Genomic DNA, 26,358 nt, shown 5'->3' on the forward strand with positions numbered 1-26,358 from the left:
GACTCAGAGGACAATCATTCACTGCACGTCGCTCATGTGTTCATAACCCGTCCGGTCTCTTTCGATGATGAAGTTACACTACACTTTTGCGCTCTGTTTCGTACTCAGAGAAACATTTCTACACATGAAACATTAAGCTAATTAACATATGACAACATATGATTTGTATGTGATTTTTTAATGTGATTCGGGCTATTTTTATAAGAATAAAGAATGTTTACATGAGAAATTCTAAGAAGGTGAAGCGATAAGCTTATTCTAAAATGCTACACTCAACATATTTATGCCTCATCATTTGACAAAAAAAAATGCAAATGAAACTGATTAAAAACACTCGATGATGGATTACGGTGAGTTTTGAGCATAGCATTAATCTCATAAATTATATTATATCATGTCTTAATGTTAAATGTAGCTATAATTCACCTGATACCAAGGTACAATTATAGTTCATGATGTATGTCAAAAAAATTCACATAAGGTCGTAAGAAAATGTTTTGTTTCCTAGAAAAATTTTGATAATAGGTAGATATAATGTATATTGGGATCAAAGGGATGTGGGTGGGAAAGCCATGTAATGCCAAAATAAAATAATGCCACAACTTACATTTGACAACATTGTTTTTGTCATAATTTCTCCCAACAGAATCAAAGTAATGTCATGATAACATGTGGACATGCGAGTCGTTATGAAAATGAATCTAGGAATGACTGGATTGTTGGATTTCAAATCAGTAGGGGTTGAGTCAACAAAAGTAACCTTATAACAAGCTATTTTATGGATGTTAACTGTAATATTATTAGTGTTGCTTATTAGTAACTAGTTCACTACTAGTTACAGAAAAATGTAATATTACTGTAACAAGTTATAGTAACACATCACTGTGCCCAAAATAGGCTAGCATACATTGTATGGAGCCATTCATTGTATTGTATGCCTGGGACACACAAACCCAGATAGCATATAATAATCAGCCCGAGCTGCTCCGTGGCACCTGCGGCTCAGACTTGGCATTGGCGTGTGTTAACCGGGCCGATTGTGGCACGCAGCTCGCTCTGGCACATGTATATTTGTTATGGCTGTAAAGCACCAGGTCGATTCCTGTTCACCGTAACTGGCCCGAATCTGGCTGTAGAGATCAACAGGGGCACATTAACGCACAGGCTGAAGCAGTGACAACAGCATTCTCTAAACAAACTCTCACACTCATACATTTTAAGGACTCACAACTGCATTTTCTGAGAACTAAGGCTTGCTGTGTGAATGGAACCAGAAAACTAGTTTTCTGTAGTGTCATACAGTGTGTGAGAGCTGCTCTACGCTGAACACGGGTTCGGTAACTTGCGCATGGATCTAATCAGCTGAAGGCTTTAGATCCAGTCATCTGTGTTCCATCAGACGTGCTGCTTCAAAGTCTCAATTTTTTTTTCAAAGTCAATTTTTTTTTTAAATCTGGGTATGGAAAACAGGAATTGTAATATACTATTGCTTAAATGTGTTAATTAAACCTTAAACGGCTATGATTTAATTAAACGCAAGCATGGCATGCTTCAAAATACAAACGCATAAAAAGCGTTGTTGTGTGTTCTCATGCTTTTAGAGCAGTTTGCAACAGTGGTAAGGCCACATAAGGGCCAGGGTGGCACTGTCCCACCCAGATTGATGGATGGCCCACCCAATCATAGGTGCCAGAATATACTAGTAATGGTCTGAAAATAAAACAAAACTGCAAAATAATCATATCTGTTGTGTATACTGTGTATAATTTGTGCATTATTAAAAATACAAATAACATAAATGTTTTTATTTTGCACCAGTAAACTGTTTCCAGAGTCATGACAGCAGCTATTTCTATGAATGCTGCGTGCCTCACCATCCATAATTCACGCTAATAATATTGTGCCTGTTTGTTTCATTTTTACACTGATTATTTATTCTATGGTAACAACAACATGGTCATCTGTGCGTAAACAATTTCTACAAAATGAAGTGATGACAATGAAATAAAATCTATTTATAATTCAGTGTTATTCCTGCTGTGGGAGAAATTTAGAGTTTCTGTATAATTTCCATATGATTTTCCTTGTATGCTTATGTTTCAGTGGAAAAACATTGAAGTGGTAAGGACAGAGGCAGAGGTATTTGATTTATTTGACTTCTACATTTTGCCTAAAAACTGCAGCTTACTGTATGATGCAATTATCATTATAATCCTTATTTTGAAGAATATAACATACAATAAGAAAAAGGGTCAAAGAGCTGCAATTAGTGCCTCCCATGTGAATCTATCTAATACTGTGGGTTTTACTTTAACATTTCAGTAAGTCTAGTCATTGATGATTTTCCCCCTCCCCTTTCTGTCAAATACTCCCTGTAGTACCTCTGCATAGGGGTACATGTACCCCAGGTTTGGAACCACTGGAGTATGATCAGTAGTATATTGAACTTGTGAAGAACATAGAACATTCCTATGTAATTGTCTGTAATGTAGTGTATGACTCTTCTGTATGACTCATTTGATGTTCCCTTTCAGTCGGTCACGTTCGACGTACGTCAGTAGTGACGACAAATTGGGATATCGCTAGAGAGCCCTATCAGCTTCGAGTAAACTAAAACAAGCCAATGGAATTGGCGTGCGATATTTGCATAATGCGCACCGCCTCCGACAGGTGTATATAAATAGGAAGCAGATGCAATCGCACTCTGTCTTTCGCTTCGGAGCCATTCAGTGGTGTCCTGTTTAAGACTTCACTGTTTGTGTGAACTAAACTGCCTCGAAGAGGATTCACAGCAAGCCTGTTTGTGTGCCGGTGTAACGGCACTACAGCGAGGTCGCGAGCTTCACGAGGATCCTGAGCTATAGCTCTCAACTGCTGTTTTCACAGCACACTGAATTCCCTAGAGTGAAACGTGTGTGTGTTGCGATTTGGGCCGGTTCCTCCCGGTGTGTCCAGGGAGTGGTGTACCTGAACACATCGCGTCACTCCCTGTGTGCTTCAGCACGAGCGAGTTGACTCTTCCCCTTCTAAAAGAGCTTTACAGACGAACTGCGTCTTTTGACAGTATGTCATGTCGTCTGTGCGTTAATGGGTGCGGTCGTTTCCTATCCTCCTGACGGCCACAATCACTTTCTCTCATGTCTGCTTAGCGTGCTGAGACTGTGTTTGTGGGTGGTTCATATTCTCTCATGAGAATATGCCCACGTCGGCGCGTTGTTTGTCTCGCCTTTCTCGTAAGGGCTTGAGCGTTCAGCGCGCCGTTGCCGTTGAGCACGCTGACAGCAGCTTTTGTGAATGGTTCATGTTCCCATTGCGGGAACATGACTATCGCGGTGCTGAGGTCGAGACTCGAGCTCCTTCCTGAAGTCTCAGGAAGGGGAGTCCCCTCCCTTATTGCCCCGTTCGACCGTTTTTTCCGGCCCGGGCCGGAATGACGGTTACGGCGGTGTATAGGAAGGGTGACCTGAGGATTACGGTCAGGGCTTCCCCGCCGAGCGGAAACGCTCCTCGGGCCCCTGCCGCCTCATCAGCACCGCAACCCATCGTGCCACCGTTGGTTTCCGCTGGGCCCTCTACGGACTGTCCAGCCGTTACCTTTGGCGCCGGCGGCGGATCGGATGTCGACCGCTGCATCGGAAGGTGAGCCTGAGTCCTCGGGGGAGGAAGATCCGGACGCGCTGCCGCCCGGGACGGTAGCGTTGCCCGAGTCGGATCCCGAGCTCACGGCTGTGCTCTCCCGGGCCTAGCCTTGTGCGTCGGGCTCCAGAGTGGAACCCTCCACCCTGTCCCGGCCCATCTCGGTTGGACGATTGGTACTTGGGGGGGGTCGCGCTGGTCAAATCCAGCGTCCCGCCCCAATGCCTTTCTTCCCGGAAGTACACGATGAGGTGACCAGGTCTTGGCAAGCATCCGTATGGGGCTCGTACAGGGCCTGGTGCCTCGTCCGCCTTCACCTCCCTGGACGGCGGGGAAGCCAGGGGATACGCGAAGATCCCGCCAGTCGAGCGGTCTGTTGCGATGCAGTTGTGTCCAACGGCCGCTGGCTGGCGCGGTGAGCCGCGTCTCCCGTCCCAGGCCTGTGAATTCTCAGCCGGTCTGACTGAGAAAGCTTACAGTGCCTGTGGGCAGGCTGCCTCTGCCCTGCACGCGATGGCCCTTTTGCAGGTCTATCAGGCAAAAGCGCTGTCGCAGATGCCCCAGGAAGGTCCTGACCAACAGCTGCTTGGGGAGCTGCGCGCTGCCACTGACCTTGCCCTCCGGGCAACGAAGGTGACAGCGCGTTCTGTTGGCCAGGCGATGTCTACTCTGGTAGTCCAGCAACGCCACCTCTGGCTGACCTTGGCAGACATGAGGGAGACCGACAAACATCGGTTCCTGGATTCCCCCGTGTCTCCGGTCGGCCTTTTCGGCGACGCGGTGGAGAGCTGTGCCCAACAGTTCTCCGCTGCACAGAAGCAGGCTGAGGCTATCAGACATGTCATGCCACGGCGGTCCGCTGCTGCCTCCACCCAGCCGCCCGTGGCTCAGCCTCAGCCCGCTCGTCGCCGAGGGCGCCCGCCTGCGTCTTCCTCCGCCCCTGCTAAGTCGGCAAAGCAGCAGCCTACACCAGCCAAACAGCAGGGTGCTGGTCGCGGACGTGGTGCCCAGCCCGTCTCTGTCAACCCAGGTGGCAAGCGGTCGGGGAAAACTCGGCCCTGAGACGGGCGACCTGGAGCGGAAGGTTCCTGCCCTTTGGGAGAGTATTCCATCTGCTCTCCCACCCCCGGAGGAGGGCCGGGGGAGATTTTGTGGTCTGTCCATCTACCGCCGCTGGCTCTCCGGAGTCCAGCGGTACCCACTTTGCCACAAAAAGAGCAGTTTCCTCAAACTCCAGGTCACAACTAGGGTGTGTCTGCCAGTGTGTCAGGCCGTCTTGCGCTCTCAGCCCTCTCTCACTTCACCAGCAGGTTCCAGTGTGGTGGTTCAGGCCGCACCCCATGTGCCGTCTCCCAGTCACACTGCTACCTCGCAGAGTCCGACCCCACTCCGGGCCGCTCCCAATGCCGTCCGAGTCGGGTCCCGTCTCTGCCTTGCTGCCCCACCCCCGGTGCGTCTGTGGTGCCTTTGGTCCCGCTGGCTCAGTGTCTGGAAGCGTGGATAGCGCTCCCCAGCCCTGTCCAGTTGGCTCATTCGTACTATCAGACTCGGCTATGCGATTCAGTTCGCCCGGCGTCCGGGCGTGTCCACTTCACTCAGGTGTCGTTGGACAATGCACCTGTTCTCCGGGCGGAGATTGCTGTCCTCCTGGCGAAGGATACAATCGAGCCGGTCCCTCCAGCCGATATGAAGTCGGGGTTCTACAGCCCCTACTTCATTGTACCGAAAAAGGGCGGTGGGCTACGGCCAATCCTGGATCTGCACATCCTGAGCCGGTACCTTCACAAGTTGCCGTTCAAGATGCTCACGCCGAAGCGCATTTTTGATGCGTCCGTCCCCAGGATTGGTTTGCAGCAATAGACCTGAAGGACGCGTACTTTCATGTCTCGATTCTGCCTCGACACAGACCCTTCCTACGGTTCTGCGTTCGAGGGTCGAGCATATCAGTACAAAGTCCTACCCTTCGGGCTGGCCCTGTCACCCCGCGTCTTCACGAAGGTTGCGGAGGCGGCCATTGTTCCCCTCAACTATCTCGACGACTGGTTGATCCTGGCCAGCTCGCGAGAGCAGTTGTGCGAACACAGGGACATGGTTCTAGCTCACCTCAGCCGGTTGGGTCTTCAGGTCAACTGGGACAAGAGCAAACTTGCCCCCGGGCAGAGGATCTCTTGTCTCGGTCTCGAGCTAGACTCGGTCGCACGGACTGCGCGTCTCACCGAGGCGCGCGTCCAGTCGGTGTTGAACTGCCTGAGCTCGCTCAAGCGCAGGACAGCGGCTCCACTGAAAGATTTTCAGAGGCTCCTGGGGCATATGGCATCTGCAGCCGCGGTCACGCCGCTCGGATTGCTTCCATATGAGACCGCTTCAACACTGGCTCCGCGGCCGGGTCCCGAGATGGGCGTGGCAGCGCGGTACGCTCCGTGTCCCTGTGACACCGAGCTGCCGTCGCACCCTTGTCCGGTGGTCGGACCCTTCGTTCCTGCGGGCCGGAGTACCCCTCGAACAAGTGTCCAGGCACGCTGTGGTCTCCACAGATGCCTCTGCCACGGGATAGGGGGCCACGTACAACGGGCATGCAGTGACAGGTCTTTGGACGGGGCCTCAGCTGCATTGGCATATCAATTGCCTCGAGTTGCTAGCGGTTACCGTCTTGCGCTGGCCCGCTTCAAGAAGCTGTTGTCAGGCAAGCACGTTCTAGTCCGCTCACACAGCACTGCGGCCGTTGCGTACATCGACCGTCAAGGTGGTCTACGCTTCCCGTCGCATGTCGCAACTCGCCCGCCATCTCTTGTTGTGGAGTCAGAAGGATCTGAGGTCCCTTCGGGCCACTCGTGTCTCAGGTGTGCTCAACCGTGCAGCCGACGAGCTCTCACGGCAGCCTCCACTTGCGGGCGAGTGGCGGCTCCACCCCCAGGCGGTCCAGCTGATTTGGCAGCATTTCGGCGAGGCCCAGGTAGTCCTGTTTGCCTCCCCGGAAACTGCCCTCTGCCAGTGGTTTTATTGCCCTGACCGGCGGCACGCTCGGCACGGATGCCCTGGCACACAGCTGGCCCCCGGGTCTGCGCAAATATGCGTTTCCCCCAGTGAGCCTTCTCGCACAACTCATGTGCAAGGTCAGGGAGGACGGAGGAGCAGGTTCTGTTAGTGGCTCCGTACTGGCCCACTCGGACCTGGTTCTCAGACCTCATTGCTCCTCGCGACAGCCCCTCCCTGGCCGATTCCTCTGAGGAAGGACCTCCTGACTCAGAGACGGGGCACCCTGTGGCACCCGCGTCCCGATCTGTGGAACCTCCACGTGTGGTCCCTGGACGGGATGCGGAGGTTCTGAGTGATCTCCCGCAAGCGGTCGTAGACACCATCACTTCCGCTAGAGCTCCTTCCACTAGGAGTCTCTATGCGCTGAAGTGGAACCTGTTCGTCGAATGGTGCGCCTCTCGCCGAGAGGACCCCCGATCATGTTCGGTCGGATCCGTGCTTTCCTTCCTGCAAGAAGGGTTGGAGCGAAGGCTGTCTCCCTCCACCCTGAAGGTGTATGTTGCCGCTATCGCCGCACATCACCACGCAGTTGAGGGTAAGTCCCTGGGGAAACACGATCTGATCGTCAGGATTCCTGAGGGGAGCGAGGAGATTAAATCCTCCTCGCCCTTCCTCCGTACCCTCTTGGGATCTGACCCTGGTTCTCACAGCTCTCCGGGGTCATCCCTTTCGAGCCTTTGCAAGTCAGTCGACCTGAAACTATTGTCTCTTCAAGACGGTTCCTTCCTGGTTGCATTGGCTTCCCTTGAAGAGGGTAGGGGATCTGCATGCATTTTCGGTCGACGAAATCGTGCCTAGAATTCGGGCCCGGTGATTCTCACGTTATTCTGAGACCCCGGCCTGGATACGTGCCCAAGGTTCCTACCACTCCCTTCAGAGATCAGGTAGTGAACCTGCAAGCGCTGCCCTCGGAGGAGGCAGACCCAGCCCTAGCTTTGCTCTGTCCCGTCCGTGCTCTGCGCGTTTACGTGGATAGAACGCGAAGCTTCAGGACCTCAGATCAGCTCTTCATCTGTTACGGAGGCCAGCAGAAGGGAAAGGCTGTCTCCAAGCAGAGGATGGCCCACTGGATAGTGGATGCCATCGCCTTGGCGTATGAATCCCAAGGGCGTGCCTTGCCCGCTCGGGTTGAGAGCCCACTCCACCAGAGGGGTGGCCTCTTCCTGGGCGCTGGCTCATGGCGCCTCGCTGACAGATATCTGTAGAGCTGCGGGCTGGGCGACACCAAACACGTTCGCTAGGTTTTATAGCCTACGTGTAGAGCCGGTATCTTCACGTGTACTCGCATCCACTAGTCGGTAGACGTGTTGTACCCACTCTAAGTGTCGGCTTGCAATGCCATTCCCGCCACTGGCCGGATACGTGCATACTTCTGACTCCAGTCGTGTTCCCCGCTTGGCGAACCCTGTCGAGTTCCTCCGCCTCCCCCTTCGGCTCGGACATTGCGGAGTGTCTGATGCCAGGCCTACATCCGTCGCTGACGCTGTCTGTTGGCTGGGGCCCATATGTCGTGACCCCTCTACGTGAGCGGTCCCATATGTGTATTTGTCCACGGTTTAAAACTCCCTACGGGCCGAGTCCGTGTCTTTCCCTTAGCAGAGCCAGCTCTGCTGTCACCTGTCAGATGAGTCTCCCCCTACCCAGGTGGAGCCATCCCAGGGACTCCATATGCGTACTGCCCCCCGGGCCAGTCCATATGTGTATTTCCCACGTAAACTCCTCCCCCATTGGGTAGGTAGTGGTCTCCGCAGCGTCCCTTACGGGTTCGCTTTCCCCAGTGTAGTCTAGTTTACTTAGTGGGTATGTGGTTAGACAGCAGTAGACTCTCTCGGTGTAAGCTCGCCCCCTTCACCGTCCCAGCCGGTGCTATGGGCGGCTGAGCTTGCGCTGGGCACTGGAAGGGGTTTCGTAACTGTGGCGCTTTAGTTGGGATCCCAATTCGTCGGTCACTACTGACGTACGTCGAACGTGACCGACTGAAAGGGAACGTCTCGGTTACGTATGTAACCCTCGTTCCCTGAAGGAGGGAACGGAGACGTACGTCCCGTCGCCATAGTTTCTGTACCCTCGCTGTAGTGCGGACACCAGTTGTCTCCTCAGCGAAAAACAGAGTGCGATTGCATCTGCTTCCTATTTATATACACCTGTCGGGGGCGGTGCGCATTATGCAAATATCGCACGCCAATTCCATTGGCTTGTTTTAGTTCACTCGAAGCTGATAGGGCTCTCTAGTGATATCCCAATTCGTCGGTCACTACTGACGTACGTCTCCGTTCCCTCCTTCAGGAAACGAGGGTTACATACGTAACCGAGACGTTTTCTTTTTTTACGCTATTGTAGAGAATAATGGCATTGGAAGGAAATGAGCGACCAGTGAAGAACTGTTAGTTGTGAAACTCCAGCTTTATTTACAGCACTGTAGGCTTCATATAATATTCAGTGTTTTTTGTTTGTGTGTTTATATTACAATATATTATGCTGTATACATTTTCTTTTTACTCTGATGTATGGAAGTTACTTTATGTGTGTGAATGATAATGATTACAATTTCCTTGGCAGTATGAGTGCAATGTGTGATGTCAAAGCTTGGAGGCTACTCTTACCCTAAAATCTATTTCTTTTTTTCAGTTTTATACACAATTGTATTCTGTTAGCTAGACAAAAAAAACAGTAAAAAACCATTGTCAATGAAGGACTGGGCTAAGACTGAAAGGTGGACATGAGGGATATTTCAATGGTCCTCTGCCATAGTGACAAAACATCTCAACATTTTGACTTGCAGTGCTTACACAATGCCAAAGGGACGAAGCATTTTGGGGGCACTGACTGTTTAAATGAGAAGGAAATTTAGTTTTGACACATGAGTGAACTGTTTTAAGAGAGGTATGAGCTTTTGCATGTGAACCATGGTGTTGTGCCGAACCATCCACGTTACTTTGGCAAAAGCACCAAGAGTGTTGAGAATGTCCGGTCTGTTTCAAGAAATGAGCCAAAGCAATTGAGAAGGATCTTTGCCATTTCTGTGGCACTGACTCTTTATATGGGAAAGGAATTTAGTTTTAAAGCATGAGTGAACAGTTTTGGGAGAGCTTTTGCAAGTGAGTTATAGTGTTGTGCTGAACTGTAAAACTGTTTTGCCAAATGATCTTAGAGTTTTGAGAATATCATTTCTGTTTCAAGAAATGAGCCAAACCAATGGAGAAAAACTGTAACACACAAATTGTGTAAGGTAATTTTAACACACAATCGTGTCATTTAAACACAGTAAGTCTAACTGAAAATGATCATTTCTAATTAATGTTCATACAACAATTTTAAACATTACCATCCATTTGTAATTCTACAAAATTGAAATAAAACAGACAAGATATAAAATTTTTATTAATTTATAGTCAAATTTTGTCAGGGTAGAGAACAATGCATTCACAGAGGCACAACAAAATGCTCTAAATCTCAATTTCATAAATTTAATTTAGATGATTAGATGACACAAATGCTTTGTAATGCTATTATCTACAATACAGTATACAATTAAAGTGTTACCAACAACTACACCTTGATTGATTGAAACAATCATGCACAGTCAAGACTAACACATTTCTCATAACATAAGATCAACTTATAAAATGTTGGATACAAGATAAAACTTTCCAAATCAGACAAACAATTTTAAACCTGTAATAACAGTCAATTTTCAAAATCTATAGAATGTTGGTCAATTTTCTTCATGAAACAAATTCATTTGTAATGCACTAGCCATTAACGACCGTATTCATTCAAAGTGTTGCCAACATCAATTACACTTACAAGTAACAAGACTAGTGGATGACATTTCTCATAAACTCAAGTCAGACAGATACTTTTGGATGCATTTAAAGAAACATTTTAGATCAGACAAACATTCAGGCACATATTTTGAAATTTTTTGCAATGACAATCACTTGGAAATATTGTAAAATTGTAATTGTGTACTAATTGAAGTAATACTTTGTTATATCTGCTATAGTTGTTTTTGATGAAGAATATATTTGGGCCTCAAAAGACGCAACACGGGAAGTAGGAATGTCAGTTTTAAAAAGAAGAGAATGTGGCTTTTCAATATTAGATGCTCCAGTCTCAGAAAGAGAAGACCAAACTAATCTGTGGTGGACAGGACAAGTTTCACACCTAGAATATATTGTCCACAGCACGCCAGGCCCTAATCCACAGGAATGGTTACTCTGTCAATCCTCGCAATGATGTACTGTCATGTTGTGCTCTTCAAACTTCCAATGTAGATCGGCTGTGGTCTGGTCTTTGATGCGGGTCTCAAAACTGCTGCAGAGGGATGCAATACTGGCTCCAAGCTTAGAGTTAAGGGGGGAAAAAATACATTTTAGGAGTTTATAATGCATCAAGACATCATTACAAAAATAACGGTCCATGTAAAACTTACCGGTACAAAATTAAATTGAAGGAATGAAATTTCAGATTTAACATTGCATCGACTTCCAGGCAACGGTGGCAGAAGATATGCAAGAACAACCATCATTGTGTAGCACTTTTTAATCTGAAAATTAATGAAAATAGATTAGAGATACAACAAATGTTAAAGTGTAGGATTAAGAGCAGCCTATCGGCCTAGGGTTGTTGTGATAACCACAATATTACAATACTGACAAGCCAGCCACAGAGGATGGCAAATAACTGCTGCAACCATTTATTTTATTTTATTTTTTTATTTTTTTTTTATGACTAAACCGTCCTCATTTTACACTCAATGCATGTGTTTTTAAGGTTAAATAAGTTAGTAAGAGTGAAGAGGGTTTTTTTTTTTTTCATTAAGACTTTGTCTACCATTACCATTATTATGTATTTACAGCAGCTCCATAGATTTGCACTAAAGAAACCTAAGCAGTCAGAGATCAACATGTGCAATTACCTGCATCTGTCCTCCTTCACGTCAAGTCATATTAATGAATATTTGTTATAATAAATTAAACAAGAGATGTGTGTGTAAGTAAAGACTTCACACTTACATAATATCTGCTTGGTCTTCCATCCCCTCTAAAAGAGAAAATTACTCCTTTCCAGGATAGATTCAGCTTTCAACTTCTCAGTCTTTCCATCTGTTATTTATCCAAACTCAATATCGAGCTTAAAAGAGGAAACCTTTTCAAAATATATCAGTGTTACTAACAATATCAGAACTTTTGCATTGTCTATTAAAATATCTTAAAGGGATATTACACCAAAAAATGAAAATATTATTGTTACTCACCCTCATGTTCCAAACCGGCACGAGTTTCTTTCTACTGCTGAACATAAAAGATATTTTTAAAGAATGCTGGTAACCAGACAGTTGACGGTAGCCTTTGACTTCCATAATTGGGAAAAATATATATAAAAATACTATATGGACGTCAATGGATAGCATCAAGTGTCCTGTTACCAACATTCTTAAGAACGCCTTCTTGTGTGTTCAACAGAAGAAACTCACACAGGTTTGGAACAGTATGAGGGTGAGTAAATGATTTTTGGTTGAACTATCCCTTTATGTAAAAGAAGAAAATAAGTAAAGACTGAAATGCAATGAGACCTACCTAACCCAGCATATCCGAGCAGCATTAGCACTCAAAGATTTCAGCCATTGTGGGAGTCCCCTTCAATGTTCATCTCCACTGCTGATTAAATCAAAGAACAAAGAATTGAAGAACAAAGTATTGATCTCAACAAAATACATTAATTTCTAATATCTATCAAACAGTCAGATGATGTAGTAAGCTGCAAGTTAGTATATCATGAGAAATTTAAAGGCCTAACAGTCAAGGCCTTAGATAGACAGACAGAACATGGATTGCAAATATTGCCCAAAAAGTCACCTAAAATATCCTTTCATTAAAAATGCATTTACTGTACAAAAACAAAATACGTTACCTGGATTTGACAGCACTCTCCGGCATTTGTGGTAGGGCTTCTGTGCTTGACGTGAAATCGGTCAAACCTTCATCTCTGTCAACATCAACAAATTCTTGAAAATAAGTTTAGTGTTAATCTAACAACGTCCTTGAAGTAAATTCATACCGTAGAAAGTAATGCGATGAGAACAGACATTTCCCTCGGTCAACCGCAAAAAACATCACAGGAGCACTGTGAATGCACCTGATGCAGCAAAGCAAACGATCCACGTTAAATTCTTCACTTATAATGCACTCTTTTATGTGTTTATAATGATCTGGTGTGCTGGACAGCTTGTAGCTTAGCCTCTGCCTGGCTAATTCACTACCGGTACACTGCTCGATGCACGTCGCCACTTTCCAAATAATTAACAACGTATTTGTTAGCTAACTATTTCCATGATCGATTTTTTTTCAGCACTACGCATTTTAACAAGTATTATCTACTGTAACTTACGGATAGGATGGGTCCAACGCACCGCGATTCCCCTCAAACCAGGCCGGAGAGAAAAGAGCGCGATCCGCCGCAGTTTGAAAAGACGAGAGGCGTGACGTGATTGGCCGACAAAAACAGCCGTTAATATTTCGTGTAATACATTGAAATATATATAATGTATATTTATTGTTATAAATGATTATTCATTATTCATAGAGCTTTTTATGTGCTATATATGAAATATATGTATTGTTTTTATTTCCATAAACACAAACTGCCCACCCAGGAGATAACACATTTATTGTGTCAATCTGTCCAAGGCAGTTTTTTTTTTTTTTTTTTTTTTTTTTTTTTTAATTACACATTGTGTGTTAAAATCCTACACAACATTTGTCAAAATGCTGTCAACACAGCCATGTGTGTTGTTTTTTGATACATCTCTTTTTGCAGTGTACACTCTTGCAGCTACTTGTGTTTCTGTTGACTGTTTGACCTTTCTTGCAAGAAATAAAACCTTTGAAAGACATATGGACGAGTTTGTCTCTTATGCAGTAAAAGTCCTTTTTATTTGGTGTCAGAAGAGTGGCATTCCTTGGATGTGCCTTTTGGAACCGAGAGTGGGAAGTGGTTGATCACCCTGAACACAAGTTTCAGCCCTAACTTGAATAGATTTAGGGATGAGGGGCCGACCACCGGGGTACAGAAGGGAACACCACGACTCTATGGTAAGAGATAAATCAAAAATTTATGGGGAATTGAAGTTTTGAAATTTTGTGATTAAGAGTGATTAAGAGTAAAATTTGGTAAAATTTGAAAAATGGGACGAACCATAGTGGTTGGTCTGGCTAACTCTGTGGTACGTGATAAAGGGATTTCTAAGGGAAATGAGATCACATGGGCAAACGCGACATAGTTATTTCTGGAAGAGAAATTAAAACTTTGTGGGCGAAGGCAACATAATCAAAACATTCCGGAAGCGTAATCATGTTAGGACACAGTTAAGATGTTTTCAAAGGGGAAACTGCATCAAGCGGTTAAAGCAAATTTCTGGATTCAGGGGAATCCATCTGTAGTCAGTGGACTACAGAGAATTTTGGGGTTCAGGGGAACCTGAGGAGATTAAATCTGTGTGGCACAGTTTAGAGCGCCAGGGGGTGCTCAACCTGTCCAATTTTAGGTGAAAAGTCGGATCTGTGGGAGACGTCCAACAGATTATTTAGGTGCGCGCCAACAAGGGAATTCCACAAGGGTACGGGACAGCTAATATGGGGAAATCCCAGAGCAAGCTCGCAAAATATGATACATTGGCCAAAAATGCATGCAAGATAGGAAATTAGTGAAATTCCGAGAGAAGGAACATTGAGTGTCATAAGACTTAAGGTCGTAAGGGAATGAGTTGAAAAAGATAACTGCGATGTGGGGATGTTGTGTGAAAGCAGTGTGTGTGTGAAATGTAACCAGACAATAGATTGTAGGCTGGAGGAAGCAGACAGAAGGGAAAGAAGGTTGATGCAAAAAGAATTGGCATGTAGGGAAGGAGGAGTGAATGTAACTTACAAAAAGTTTTGTTTTTCATCCATTAAATGGATGCATGGCATTAGATGTCTAGAGAACTAAAATTTATATAATAATGGTTGAAGGAGAAAGCAGCTATAAGGCTGTCGTGCGACCTAGTAGTTGAGATGTGGGTAAAATAAAATTGTGGTTCTGCAAAACAGTAGAAACCATATTGATAATATGTTTGCATCTGCAGACTAACTATTTGATAGAGGAATATGGGATACCTAGCTATAATGAAGAGAAATATAGTAGCAAAAATTTATGTTATGAAAAAAATTCTGAAAAAATGTTTCACTTTATGGTAAAATATTTGAATAGTCTTAAGTATGTTTTTTATGTGATGAGCACATCGCTATCATAGTGTAAAATAACTAAAATGATTTAGGACCTTTAATTTCTAAATGTTTAGTTTAGCAAAAATGAAGGAGTGTTTTGAAGGAGTGTTTTGAAATCAGCCATCACTATATAAGTCTTTTTTTTTTTTTTTTTTTTTTTTTTTTTTTTGGCGCACCAAAAATATTCTCGTCACTTTATAATATTAACCACAATATGAACCACTGTACTCACATGAACTGAATTAAATATGTTTTTAGTACATTAATGGATCTTGAGAGAGGCTATGCAGGCCTCACTGAACCATCAGATTTCATCAACAATATCTTAATTCGTGTTCCGAAAATTAACGAACGTCTTATGTGTGTAGAACGACATGGGGGTGAGTAATTAATAACATTTTCATTTTTGGGTGAATTAACCCTTTAAGCTGGGCCAGGGTCAATCATGAGGTGATTGTCCGTAATTTCTGAGGAGACCATAGCAAAATTTACCATTGCAAAACTAACAATTTTGATTGAATCTGATTAAAAGACGATATAGAACATGGGACAAGCTTAAAGGATTAGTCCACTTTTAAATAAACTTTTCCTGATAATTTACTCATCCCCAAGTCATCCAAGATGTTCATGTCTTTCTTTCTTCAGTCAAAAAGAAATGAAGGTTTTGGTTAAAATATTCCAGGATTATTCTCCTTATAGTGGACTTCAATGGCCTCCAAGAAGGTTGAAGGTCAAAATGACAGTTTCAGTGCAGTTTCAAAGGGCTTTAAACTATACCAGAAGAGCAATAAGGGTCTTAACTAGCGACACGATCAGTCATTGTAAATGTATATGCTTTATATAAACAAATGTTCACCTTCTAAGTGCTTCTGCCAAAACCGCATTTCCGTATTCTCCAAAAAGTGTGCGCTGTATGTCCTTCCCTATTCTACTTACAGATAGAACGTAGCGGCAGTTACATTTTTTTCCATAAGTGGACCGACGAGTCGCTTTCACCACAAAATGGCGGAAATGCAAGGCCGCTGTTGGGCGCCGGTGTTGCGATGGAACGTTCTATTGAGTGTCACTTCTTGTTAGTGTATATACTTTGACTAAACTCAGGAAGACTGTGGCCCTCCAGGAACTGAGTTTGACACCTGTGTTATAAAGGGAACAGCTAAAAATCCTATTTATATATAATTTAAACATTAATTTGATTATTTAAATTTTTTTACAAAAGTTTGTTTCTTTATTATAAAAATCTTAATCTTCATATAAAATATAAGAAAGATTTGCGCACATTTTATTTATTTTGTTTTAAATTTATTTGTTGTTTGCCTTAATTAAAAATGCATTGGTTAAATTCAAACTTTGTTTTTCTACTGGTCTTTTTTTAAAAAGGTTATTAATTTTTTCAATAATTATTAATACCGAACAATATGAAACATTATATCATGATACATTTTTTAGCTGTATTGCCCAGTCCTAAGTGCTTGCTGAAGAGCAGAAACTGACACTATTGTGTGCTGGCATCCCTTTGTAGCTTCTGTATGCTGACACATGCCACATCACTAGTTATGTCATGACGCAGCACCAATCAAGGTTGGACTACTTTCACACATACTTCAAATGCTTGCACACCAAAGTGGTGTCATATGATACAGCGCAAGTTCCTTCTAAAGCAGGGGTGTCAAACTGCAGAGTTTAGTTCCAACCCTCCTCCAAACACACATAGCAGTAGTTTTCAAATAGGCCTGAATGACTTGATTAGCTGAATCAGGTGCATTTATTCAGGGTTGAAGCTAAACCAAAGAGTATAGAACCCAAGAGGCGTCACTCTGATACTTTTTGAGCAACAGCCACTAGATGGCGCTCCGGTAGCACGGCCGCCATTATGAGGTGAAAATACTAAAGCCGCGCACACACTTAACGATTGTCAAAGGCCGATTATGAATGTAAATTGATACTTCTGACTGATCGTGCTCAAACGCGTCCAGTCAGAGCCAGTTGCGTTCAGTCTGCGATTACAGTCAGTGTTCAAATTCCATGTTTAAGTATATAAATCAGCTTCAGTTGCAGGAAACAATCACGTGTATGTTGAGCACAGTCTTAGAATGTTTTAGCTAGTCGTTAAATGTGTGCCTGGCTTAACTGGACCATAGAATCCTTAACATCTTATGCACCCAAAATCGGCGAATTTCACTGCCAAATCAGAAGCACAATAGAACAGTTTTTTAAATTAAGTCACCAGTAAATTGTATGGCTCCTACAGTAAATGTTGTATTGTCTTATATATGTTTTATTTTACCAGTTGTGGAATCCAACCATTCAACCATCTGAGGTAATGTATTTAGCCTACTTTATTGAGTATTTCCATTCAATGCAACTTTACACATTTATTAATAGTAAATTAATAATTAATAAATTTAAGATCATCATGTTTGCAGTGAACAATATAGATCAGACCTAGTGGAGTAATAGTAATAATAGTATCACTTTCACTAGGTCTGAATTGAAATAAGCTATATTGTACATACTGGATCATGCTACAAACATAATGATCTTAATACATGATGTCTCTAGATCTAAGTGATCTAGAGGGAATATGACTTACGAGGAGGGTTACAAGATATGATGGAGTGAGGTTATTGATGGACTTGTATACAAGACCGGAATGTTAAACAAAATTTTGAATCTTAAAAGGTAGCCAATGCAACGAGGCAAGAATGGGAGTAATGTGTTCATATTTTCGTGTCTGCACCAAGAGTCTAGCAACAGCAACTCTGCACTAGTTGCAGTAGTTTAGGCGGGAAGATATAAAAGAATGAATGTCTTTTTGAGTATCTAATATAAAAACTGCTAAACTTTTGCAATATGACATACATGAAAAAAGCTAGACTAGACAACAGCAGTAATTTGTCTATGTAGGAATGACACTCAGTGGTTGAAATAGGTACTGCAGCCCAAATTCAAAGTATTGTTAGCCCCTCCACCTCCTTTAAAGACACGGGTGGCCAGCTTGAGGACACGCAACAAGAGGGAGTGCAATTGACAATGAAAGCTGAGGAGACTTGCACACTGTAAGCTGATGAGTTGATTTATCTGTGTTTTAATATGCTGTCGTTCATAGAGATTTTTAGATGGATGCAGAGGCTTTTTAGGTCAGGTAGAATCTGTGATTCTCTGACCCAGTTTGTTTGTTGGTTTCCATGGCTACAATACGCGGTGTTTTCCGCCAACTGGCAACCTGTGATGTCGAAATACTATTGGATAAACTGGCAGCACGCACATTTCAAAGTAGAATATCTGGATGTAGCATTGTTTTTCTGAGAAACAAGTAGGTGAACTTAGCATGTTTCTTAAATATCTGCTAACATATCAAATATGTATTTTTATGCTTTATTAAAGTGAAAATCTTACATATAGCCCCTTTAAGATCATTATCGATTAGGATGCCAAAGTTAACACACAATCTCATATTTGGTTCGAACTGTTCAAGTTTAGTTTTTAGGACTGCCATTGCAGACACTGCCCAGATAAAATGATTTCTGTCTTGGGATTCATTGAGATGAAAAACATTTTAAAGACATCCATTCTGTTAGATCTTGGAGACAAGCTATCAAAGTGTCTAACACATTTGCATTTCCTTTTTTGATCAGAATATAGGTTTGTGTGTTGTCGGCATAGCAATAAAATGATATCCTGAGTTTCTCAAAGATATCACATAGTGGGAGCATATATAAGATCGAACCTAAAATGGATTCCTGCAGGACTCCACACTGTGCTATTTTGAGACACCAGGAATATGAACTAAAATATGCTTTTAACATACTATCTCTGTATTTAAAAAAAAAATATTTAGTTACCACTTGTAGCACACTCTGGGTTCAAGTTTAGTTCATATTCATGGTGTCTCAAAATAGCACAATTAAGTACACTTAGATGATCTTAAAATTATCTTAAAGCTGCAGTCCGTAACTTTTTTTGGTTAAAAATTATCCAAAATCAATTTTTGAGCAAGTACATAACCAGCCAGTGTTCAAAACTATCTTAGCTCGATTTACAATGGTAAGCTTGTAATGTTTTATAATAAGAGCGACATGGTGGATTTCCGCGGGAAATTCGAGCATGCAGCAGTTCGTCTGTGTCTGTAAACATTAAGGAAGGAGTCCTGTCCAGGCTAGTCGGTGTAAGGATGCTGCTGGTTGCGGCACATTTATAGCCTTTTCTCACAGCAGCTGAAATAATTAAACCTATTTTGATGGCGGATTGTAATCCAGAAAGATCCGAATGACAATCATCAGTGACAACTGGAGATTCACCTGTAGTCAAAAAGCAAAAGACTTTGGACTGTGGAGTGGCTACAGAAATTGAAATCTACAGGTAACGCTAATATACACCAAATACACATAGTCACGTAATGCTGATGTTGTTAACATTAACAATTTGAGAACAATGTAACAGTAATCATAATTTGCACGGTTTGACGTGATCCGAGCTAAGCGATCGTTAGATTTAATCATCATTGGCAGCATAGGCTTAATGCTTTTCCCCTCAGTTGGTCAGAACAAAAGTGGCAAACATGTTACTTACTTGTTCAGATGATATTTTCCAGTGAAAATTCTTATATTGGTCATACTTTCAAGACATAGAATCTGTGATTCTGAAGTACAGTATCCACACTGGTGCGGTGATTGACAGCAAGCATTAGATTCATCCGCACTGACGAGCTGTGCCGAGGCACAACGCACGTACAGATAACTGTTCCGCTTATGACTGCAATTGCAGGTTTCAAACAGAGATGGCGACAAAGGAAAAATCACAGACTGCAGCTTTAAGAAGTAGTAAAGAAGAATTTATACCCCCAGTTTCACAGACAAGACTTAAGCTAGTCCCAGACTAAAATGCATGTTTGAGCTGTTTTAACTGATAGCAACTTGTACTGACATCTAGGGTACATTATACAAAAAGATACTTAAATGCCCTAATTGAACAAAGGCCTTATCCTAGCTTAGCTCTGTCTGTGACACCAGGCCTTAGTATATTAAGCACAAAATTAGTGCACGAAAATAGAGTACTTTAAATATATTATGGAATGTACTTTTTTTTTTTTTCACCTGGGGAATCACGTTTGACTTAAAAAAGACTTTGTATGATTTCAGTGATCTGGTACAGTTCCGGTGCTGAGACATTTATGTATAAGAGACAAAAGACTAGATCCCAATGAATTTACAATCCGTTTAAAAGAATTATGGAGGAATTGTGTCATGAGGAGAAGCAGAAGGCTTTAAGTGATCTATAATTTCATAAAGTGAAACAAAGGAAATAGGCTCAAACTCAAATAGCTCGGCAAGTATGTGGTTAATCAGAAGAGCTAATGATGTTATATTCTGTGATAAATTTCCTATTTTTGCAACAAAATGACTCACATAAGTCTGAGGATATCTCTTAAAAGATCTGAGTTGGAGGGTAAAGAACATCATTGCAAAAAGAACAGAAGGTTTATGATGACTTTTGGCAATAACATTTGAGAAATATTTATGCCTAGCTACTCTTACAGTTTTCTGATTATTTCTGTTACTATTATTAATCAAAGAATAAGGTTTTGATTTTAAAGATTTATGTTCTACGAAGGCCATAGTTCATTTTTTTCCAGAGGGGCTAATAATAAAGTACTCTGAACTTGTTCAAATGTTCACCAAAGACAACATTTTAGTACAGCACAATTATCTACATATACAGTATATTTAACACCAAACCCAAAAAGAGCATGGTAAACATAACAAACTCACATTATATTTATAATAATCAGTGTTGATGCTTGAATTATGACAGTTTGTGATGACAAAGAAACATAAGAGTACAAGAGTCTGTTCCAGTTCCACCAACATGTACCAGACACTCTTCCGTAAATGGATGGCTGTCTAGTGTCTATGTTCTCTCATCAGAATTAAGTGTAACATACAGATATTACTTGAGACATGCACACTTGAATATACATTTTACATTTACATTTAATCATTTAGCAGATGCACTTACAAATGAGGAGAACAACAGAAGCAATCAAACTACAAATAGGGCAACAATATGCGACAGTCTAACAAAGGTACATGTAGCAATTTTTTTTTAAATAAATAAAATATAAATAGACATAATGGAATATGTCTAAAATAATAAGTAAAATCATTTACTTGTTTAGTAAACTATTTACTTATTTAGGAAATTAATGTTCATTGCACTTAATTTTTTTTTTTTTTTTTTTTTTTTTTTTACAAAATGTCTAAAAGCCAATTAAAATAAACCCACCGACCGACCAAACAATACCAAACAAGACCATTTATGCAGCTTGATATAGCAGTGTGAACTGGCCTTATTACAGTATGTAAAATGTAACTTTGAGGTTCCCTATACACTTGTCTTTAACTTGTTTGAATGAAAACATTCATTTATGAGTCTATCAGTTCATAATTTTGCCACATTTGCTGTATATCCTTAAAGGCATAGTTCACCTCAAAATTAAAACAGTCATCATTTACTTTCTATTTTCCTTTTTTTCCCTAACCTTTATGACTTATTTTGACGGAGATTTTAGGCAGTACTCACCGTTCACTTTTTATTGAATCAAAATGATAAAAGAAATGCATACAGGTTTGGAAGAATATATGAGGGTGAGCAAATGGTGATTTTTTTTTTTTTTATTATTATTTTTTTTTTTTTTATGTTTTTTTTAATTAGCCTTAAAATAGGCAATTCAGATTTACCTGAAAAAATATAGCCTATGATAATTTGAATAATTTACCAATTGCTATTAAGAAATATAAAAAGAAATCACTTCGTTTGTCCTTTTTTTTTTAAAGTAAAGGCCGTTTTACTTAGAATTTTACTGCGTTATATCTTTCATTTGGCAGAATGAAGCTCAAATGTGGCAAATGTTTACATGATTAAAATCCGCCCAATCCACAGAGTAGACATTTAAGCATGTACTCACCATCTATTGTGAGGTAAAATAAACAAAGCACTGTCACCGAAGCTATATTCCAACAAAGGCAATGAAGCATCGTTGCAGTTAAGCCACACCGCGAAGAGCACAATTCATTCGTTGTAGCAATCTTTCATTCGATCCTACTTCAACTGCATACTGGGTTTGCTTTTACATAATTCATTAATTCCGTACACAGAGTAACAAATAAGTATTTTGATACAAATAGAAAACTACAAAAGAACACCACCATGTATACGTCTCAGGACTACAGCACCAGACAAGATGCACGCTCACTCTCCGCGCATGCGCATTAAGACGCATGCGCTCTCAGCCGCGCATGCGCAGTAAGACACATGCACTCTCAGCCGCGCACATATATATATATATATATATATATATATATATATATATATATATATATATACACTACCGCTCAAAAGTTTGTGATCAGTAAGATTTTAATTTATTTGATTTTTATGTTTATCAAGGCTGAATTTTTTTGATGACAATTACAGATACAAAAGATACAGTATTGTGAAATATTACAATTCAAAATAAGAGTTTTGTATTGTAATATATTTAAAACATTTATTTATTTCTGTCATGCAAAGCTGATTTTTCATCATCCATTACTCCAGTGTTCAATGTCAAAGTGTTCAGAAATCATTCTAATACGCTGATTAGCCTAATCATCAATATTGGAAACAACTTAATTCTTTTGCTGTTTAATTCTTTTTATAGCCTGTTAGGATTTTATTCTATTCATTCTGTGGAAAAAAAACACACCAGAATTTGTTAAATATTAAATTCTTTAAAAAAAAAAAAAAAGTCTTTACTTACACATTTTAACATATGAACACATATCCTGAATACAAATATAAATTTTTCAAAAAAAAAAAAAAAAAATTAAAATGATACTAAACCTTTGAAGTGTAGTTGAAAGTATATTAAAATAGAAAACTGATATTGTGAAATATTGTTGCAATTTAAAATTTCTCTGTATTTTTTTGATCAAATAAATGAGCATATCTGAGGGTGCAAAAACAAAAAAATATTGAGAAAATCACCTTTAAAGATGTCCAAATTAATTTTATAAATTAAGTAAATCATAGCCTAACAAGTCAAAGTCACATTGCTACTGCTACGGTCACATTCAATGTTAATATTCAACGTTAATATAGTTCCAAATACACACACACATATATATATATATATATATATATATATATATATATATATATATATATATATATATATATATATATATATATATATATATATATATATATATATATATATATATATATATATATATATATACACACTGAACATTGTAAAAAAAAATGTGTATATATATATATATATATATATATATATATATATATATATTATTTACAAAACTTGGTACAATCTGAGATATAGGTGAGATAGAGGTGTTTTTTTACACGCGAAACATGAACACATGTTATATTGCACACTATAAACACAATCAAAGCTTCAAAAAACCACGAAAAATGGGACCTTTAACGCGCCCTCAAAAGCAGCTGAGATATAGCGCCTCCAATTGGGCCAAAAGTGCAATTTCTCATTAAACTTTTGTCACATTTGTAAAATTCATGGGTCCATAACATTAAAATGCTACAGTAAAAATGTCTGACAATGTGCATGGTGACAGTCAAGTGCATAATATGGAATAAAAAGCGTGAAAAGAGAAAAACCACACGGTCCTTCAAGTTGAGCTGATGACACGTTCAATAAACAAAGAATACTATATTTTAAGTGCCTTTATATTTTTGCAGCCTATTTTCGCTGATATATCAGTGTTATTTGCATTTCAAAATAGTTTATTTTCCTTTAATTCTGAAAATAGACCCAAAAAGCAACACAATACCTTAAAAAAGCGCGAAAAAGAGAAAAACCGCACTGTCCCTAAGTTGAGCGTGAATAAGAAGCTACAAACGCGGAAGCCGCGCGTCTTTTAAGGTGGACCGGATAGCGTCAATAAGAAGCTGCGAATAAGAAGCTGGATTCAGCCTCCTGCCTGTAGGTGCATTAAACACGTGCGTCAGAAAGTGCATGTAGCTGCGTGTCCACGGGCTGCTGAGAACGCGTGTCGGACTGCGCGTGCGTGATTGAGAGCAAATGTGTTGGACTGCGCAAGTGCGGCTGAGACTGCATGTATCTGAGTGCGCATGCGTGTCTGAGAATGCATGTCTGCAGCCAGACCAGTCTATCCATGGGTTTCATGTGACGTCACTGTATTCTATCGCCGCCATATTTGTAACCGGTCACAGCTGCGCGCTCTGTTTAAGTCTATGGTGACAGCAGCTACAACTAGCAGAGGAAGGCCAACAAAACACTCTCAGAAGGTTCACAACAAATTTACAATATGTGTGGGATATGTGGTGCTGTTAGCCGCTTTAACAGTCGTCAGAACTACACATTTATTTGATCCCAAAGGAGTTAGATCGGCAGAATTATTGGCTTCATTCAGAAGGGACCACACCACTGGCAGCCAAACAGCAACGCACAACATTAATAACTGCTGGGACTGTCATTTACATAAGATTATAATTGTATACAATATTGTATTAAAATATTGTGAATTCTAGTTGCTGTGTTTCGGCTTGTTATTACAGGATGAACAAATTCACGACACGAGCTGACTACATTACTTAGTTCAAGTACATGCGTGCATGATTTTGTGCAAATATAAGTTGTAATTTTATGTCTATCTTGTATAAATATATATGAATTACCCTATATAGGATGTGTTCCTTTGAGTTAATTAACTTAAAGCGCTTCATTTTACGGGTGTTCATTCAGCGCGCAGCTCAAATAATCAAAATGAGATGATTTGAGAAAAAAATCTGTTATTGTTCGTGATCCTTATTAATCAAACCATGTGTTGCTGAATATAATACAAGAACAATATAAGAGCTAGTTATTAAAAATAATGTATTTTTTTTTTTTTTAAATATGAAAGTTTTAATATTACTGTAAACATTTTAATGACTTAATCACTGCTGTTTGAGCTGCGCACGCTGAAGCTGAAGAGAATAAAAACCCCTAAACAAAGTTAATTAACTCAACGGAACACATCCTATATAGGGTAATTCATATATATTTATACAAGATAGACATAAAATTACAACTTATATTTGCAAAAAAATCATGCACGCATGTACTTGAACTAAGTAATGTAGTCAGCTCGTGTCGTGAATTTGTTCATCCTGTAATAACACGCCGAAACACAGCAACTAGAATTCACAATATTTTAATACAATATTGTATACAATTATAATCTTATGTAAATGACAGTCCCAGCAGTTATTAATGTTGTGCGTTGCTGTTTGGCTGCCAGTGGTGTGGTCCCTTCTGAATGAAGCCAATAATTCTGCCGATCTAACTCCTTTAGGATCAAATAAATGTGTAGTTCTGACGACTGTTAAAACGGCTAACAGCACCACATATCCCAGACATATTGTAAATTTGTTGTGAACCTTCTGAGAGTGTTTCGTTGGCCTTCCTCTGCTAGTTGTAGCTGCTGTCACCATAGACTTAAACAGAGCGCGCAGCTGTGACCGGTTACAAATATGGCGGCGGACATAGCGGAAGTGACGTCTTTGAAACCCATGGATAGCCCTATTCGGACGGGATTAGTTTTACATGGGGAGGTGGGGGTAAAGTAATCATTACCAGAGCTTCTCAGTGATTTTAGTCCCGTCCGAATGTGCCATCTCAGTAATCATTACGGACAATGTCAGTAAAGATTACGGCGACTTTACGCCCTTCTTTTTCTTTTTCTTACCATTAACATGAAGATCCCACAGAGCCAGTCAACTGTTGTGAAACATTCTAAAACAATAGAATATTATTAAGTTATTCCTGAAAAGATTTGACAGATATAACAACACACCATCTGTATAAGTAGCTTGAGTTTATGAAGGTCTTATGAAACTAACCTTGTTTTTGATCAGCTTCCATTGTCCTGGGGTGATTCTGCTTGTCAATTTACTGCATTGCAAAATCAAAACAGAAAAACTTAAATATTTTAAATTCAGAATACAAAAGATATGTTTTTACCTCCATGGACAACAGCCTTTTTGAAGTGAATGTAAAGGTATGCATTCACCTTGTGCCGTCTGGTCAGTTTAAGAACACTGGGCAGTGGAAATTGTTGCCGCATGTTTTGCATTGCTGTAAATGAAGTAAAGCGGAGCATCTCCCAATACTAATATGGCTCTAAAAATCCACAAAAACATTGATCAGTATTGTAAAATGTAACCAATGAAATAAAATACAGCACCAACAACAAAATCACAAACAATGAATATGTAACCACCCAGATGAAAAAATACTATATTAAATACTTGTTGTGAATTAATTTAGAGTAATAATAGCAATTACAGAATGTTTAATTAATTGTCATTGATAATAACAGATAAAGTTTAAATT

At 40.9% G+C, this 26,358-nt stretch overlaps 1 protein-coding gene across 3 annotated transcripts in view; it reads right to left on the reverse strand.

Moving 5' to 3' along the window:
* The window catches only part of si:ch211-141e20.2 (nectin-3), a 39,635-nt gene extending 17,428 nt beyond the window's left edge, over positions 1-22,207 (reverse strand). For all 3 annotated transcript variants that reach the window (XR_007185216.1, XR_007185217.1, XM_048193047.1), the window contains exon 1: positions 21,907-22,207. Coding sequence is in view for 1 of the 3 variants with exons in the window: in XM_048193047.1 (XP_048049004.1) it covers positions 21,907-21,976 (70 nt within the window). In the remaining 2 variants the exon portion in view is untranslated. The remainder of the gene's footprint in view (positions 1-21,906) is intronic.
* Between the last annotated feature and the right edge of the window lie 4,151 nt (positions 22,208-26,358).

Source organism: Megalobrama amblycephala, linkage group LG6 (assembly GCF_018812025.1).
Source record: "Megalobrama amblycephala isolate DHTTF-2021 linkage group LG6, ASM1881202v1, whole genome shotgun sequence".
Taxonomy (NCBI): Eukaryota; Metazoa; Chordata; class Actinopteri; order Cypriniformes; family Xenocyprididae; genus Megalobrama; species Megalobrama amblycephala.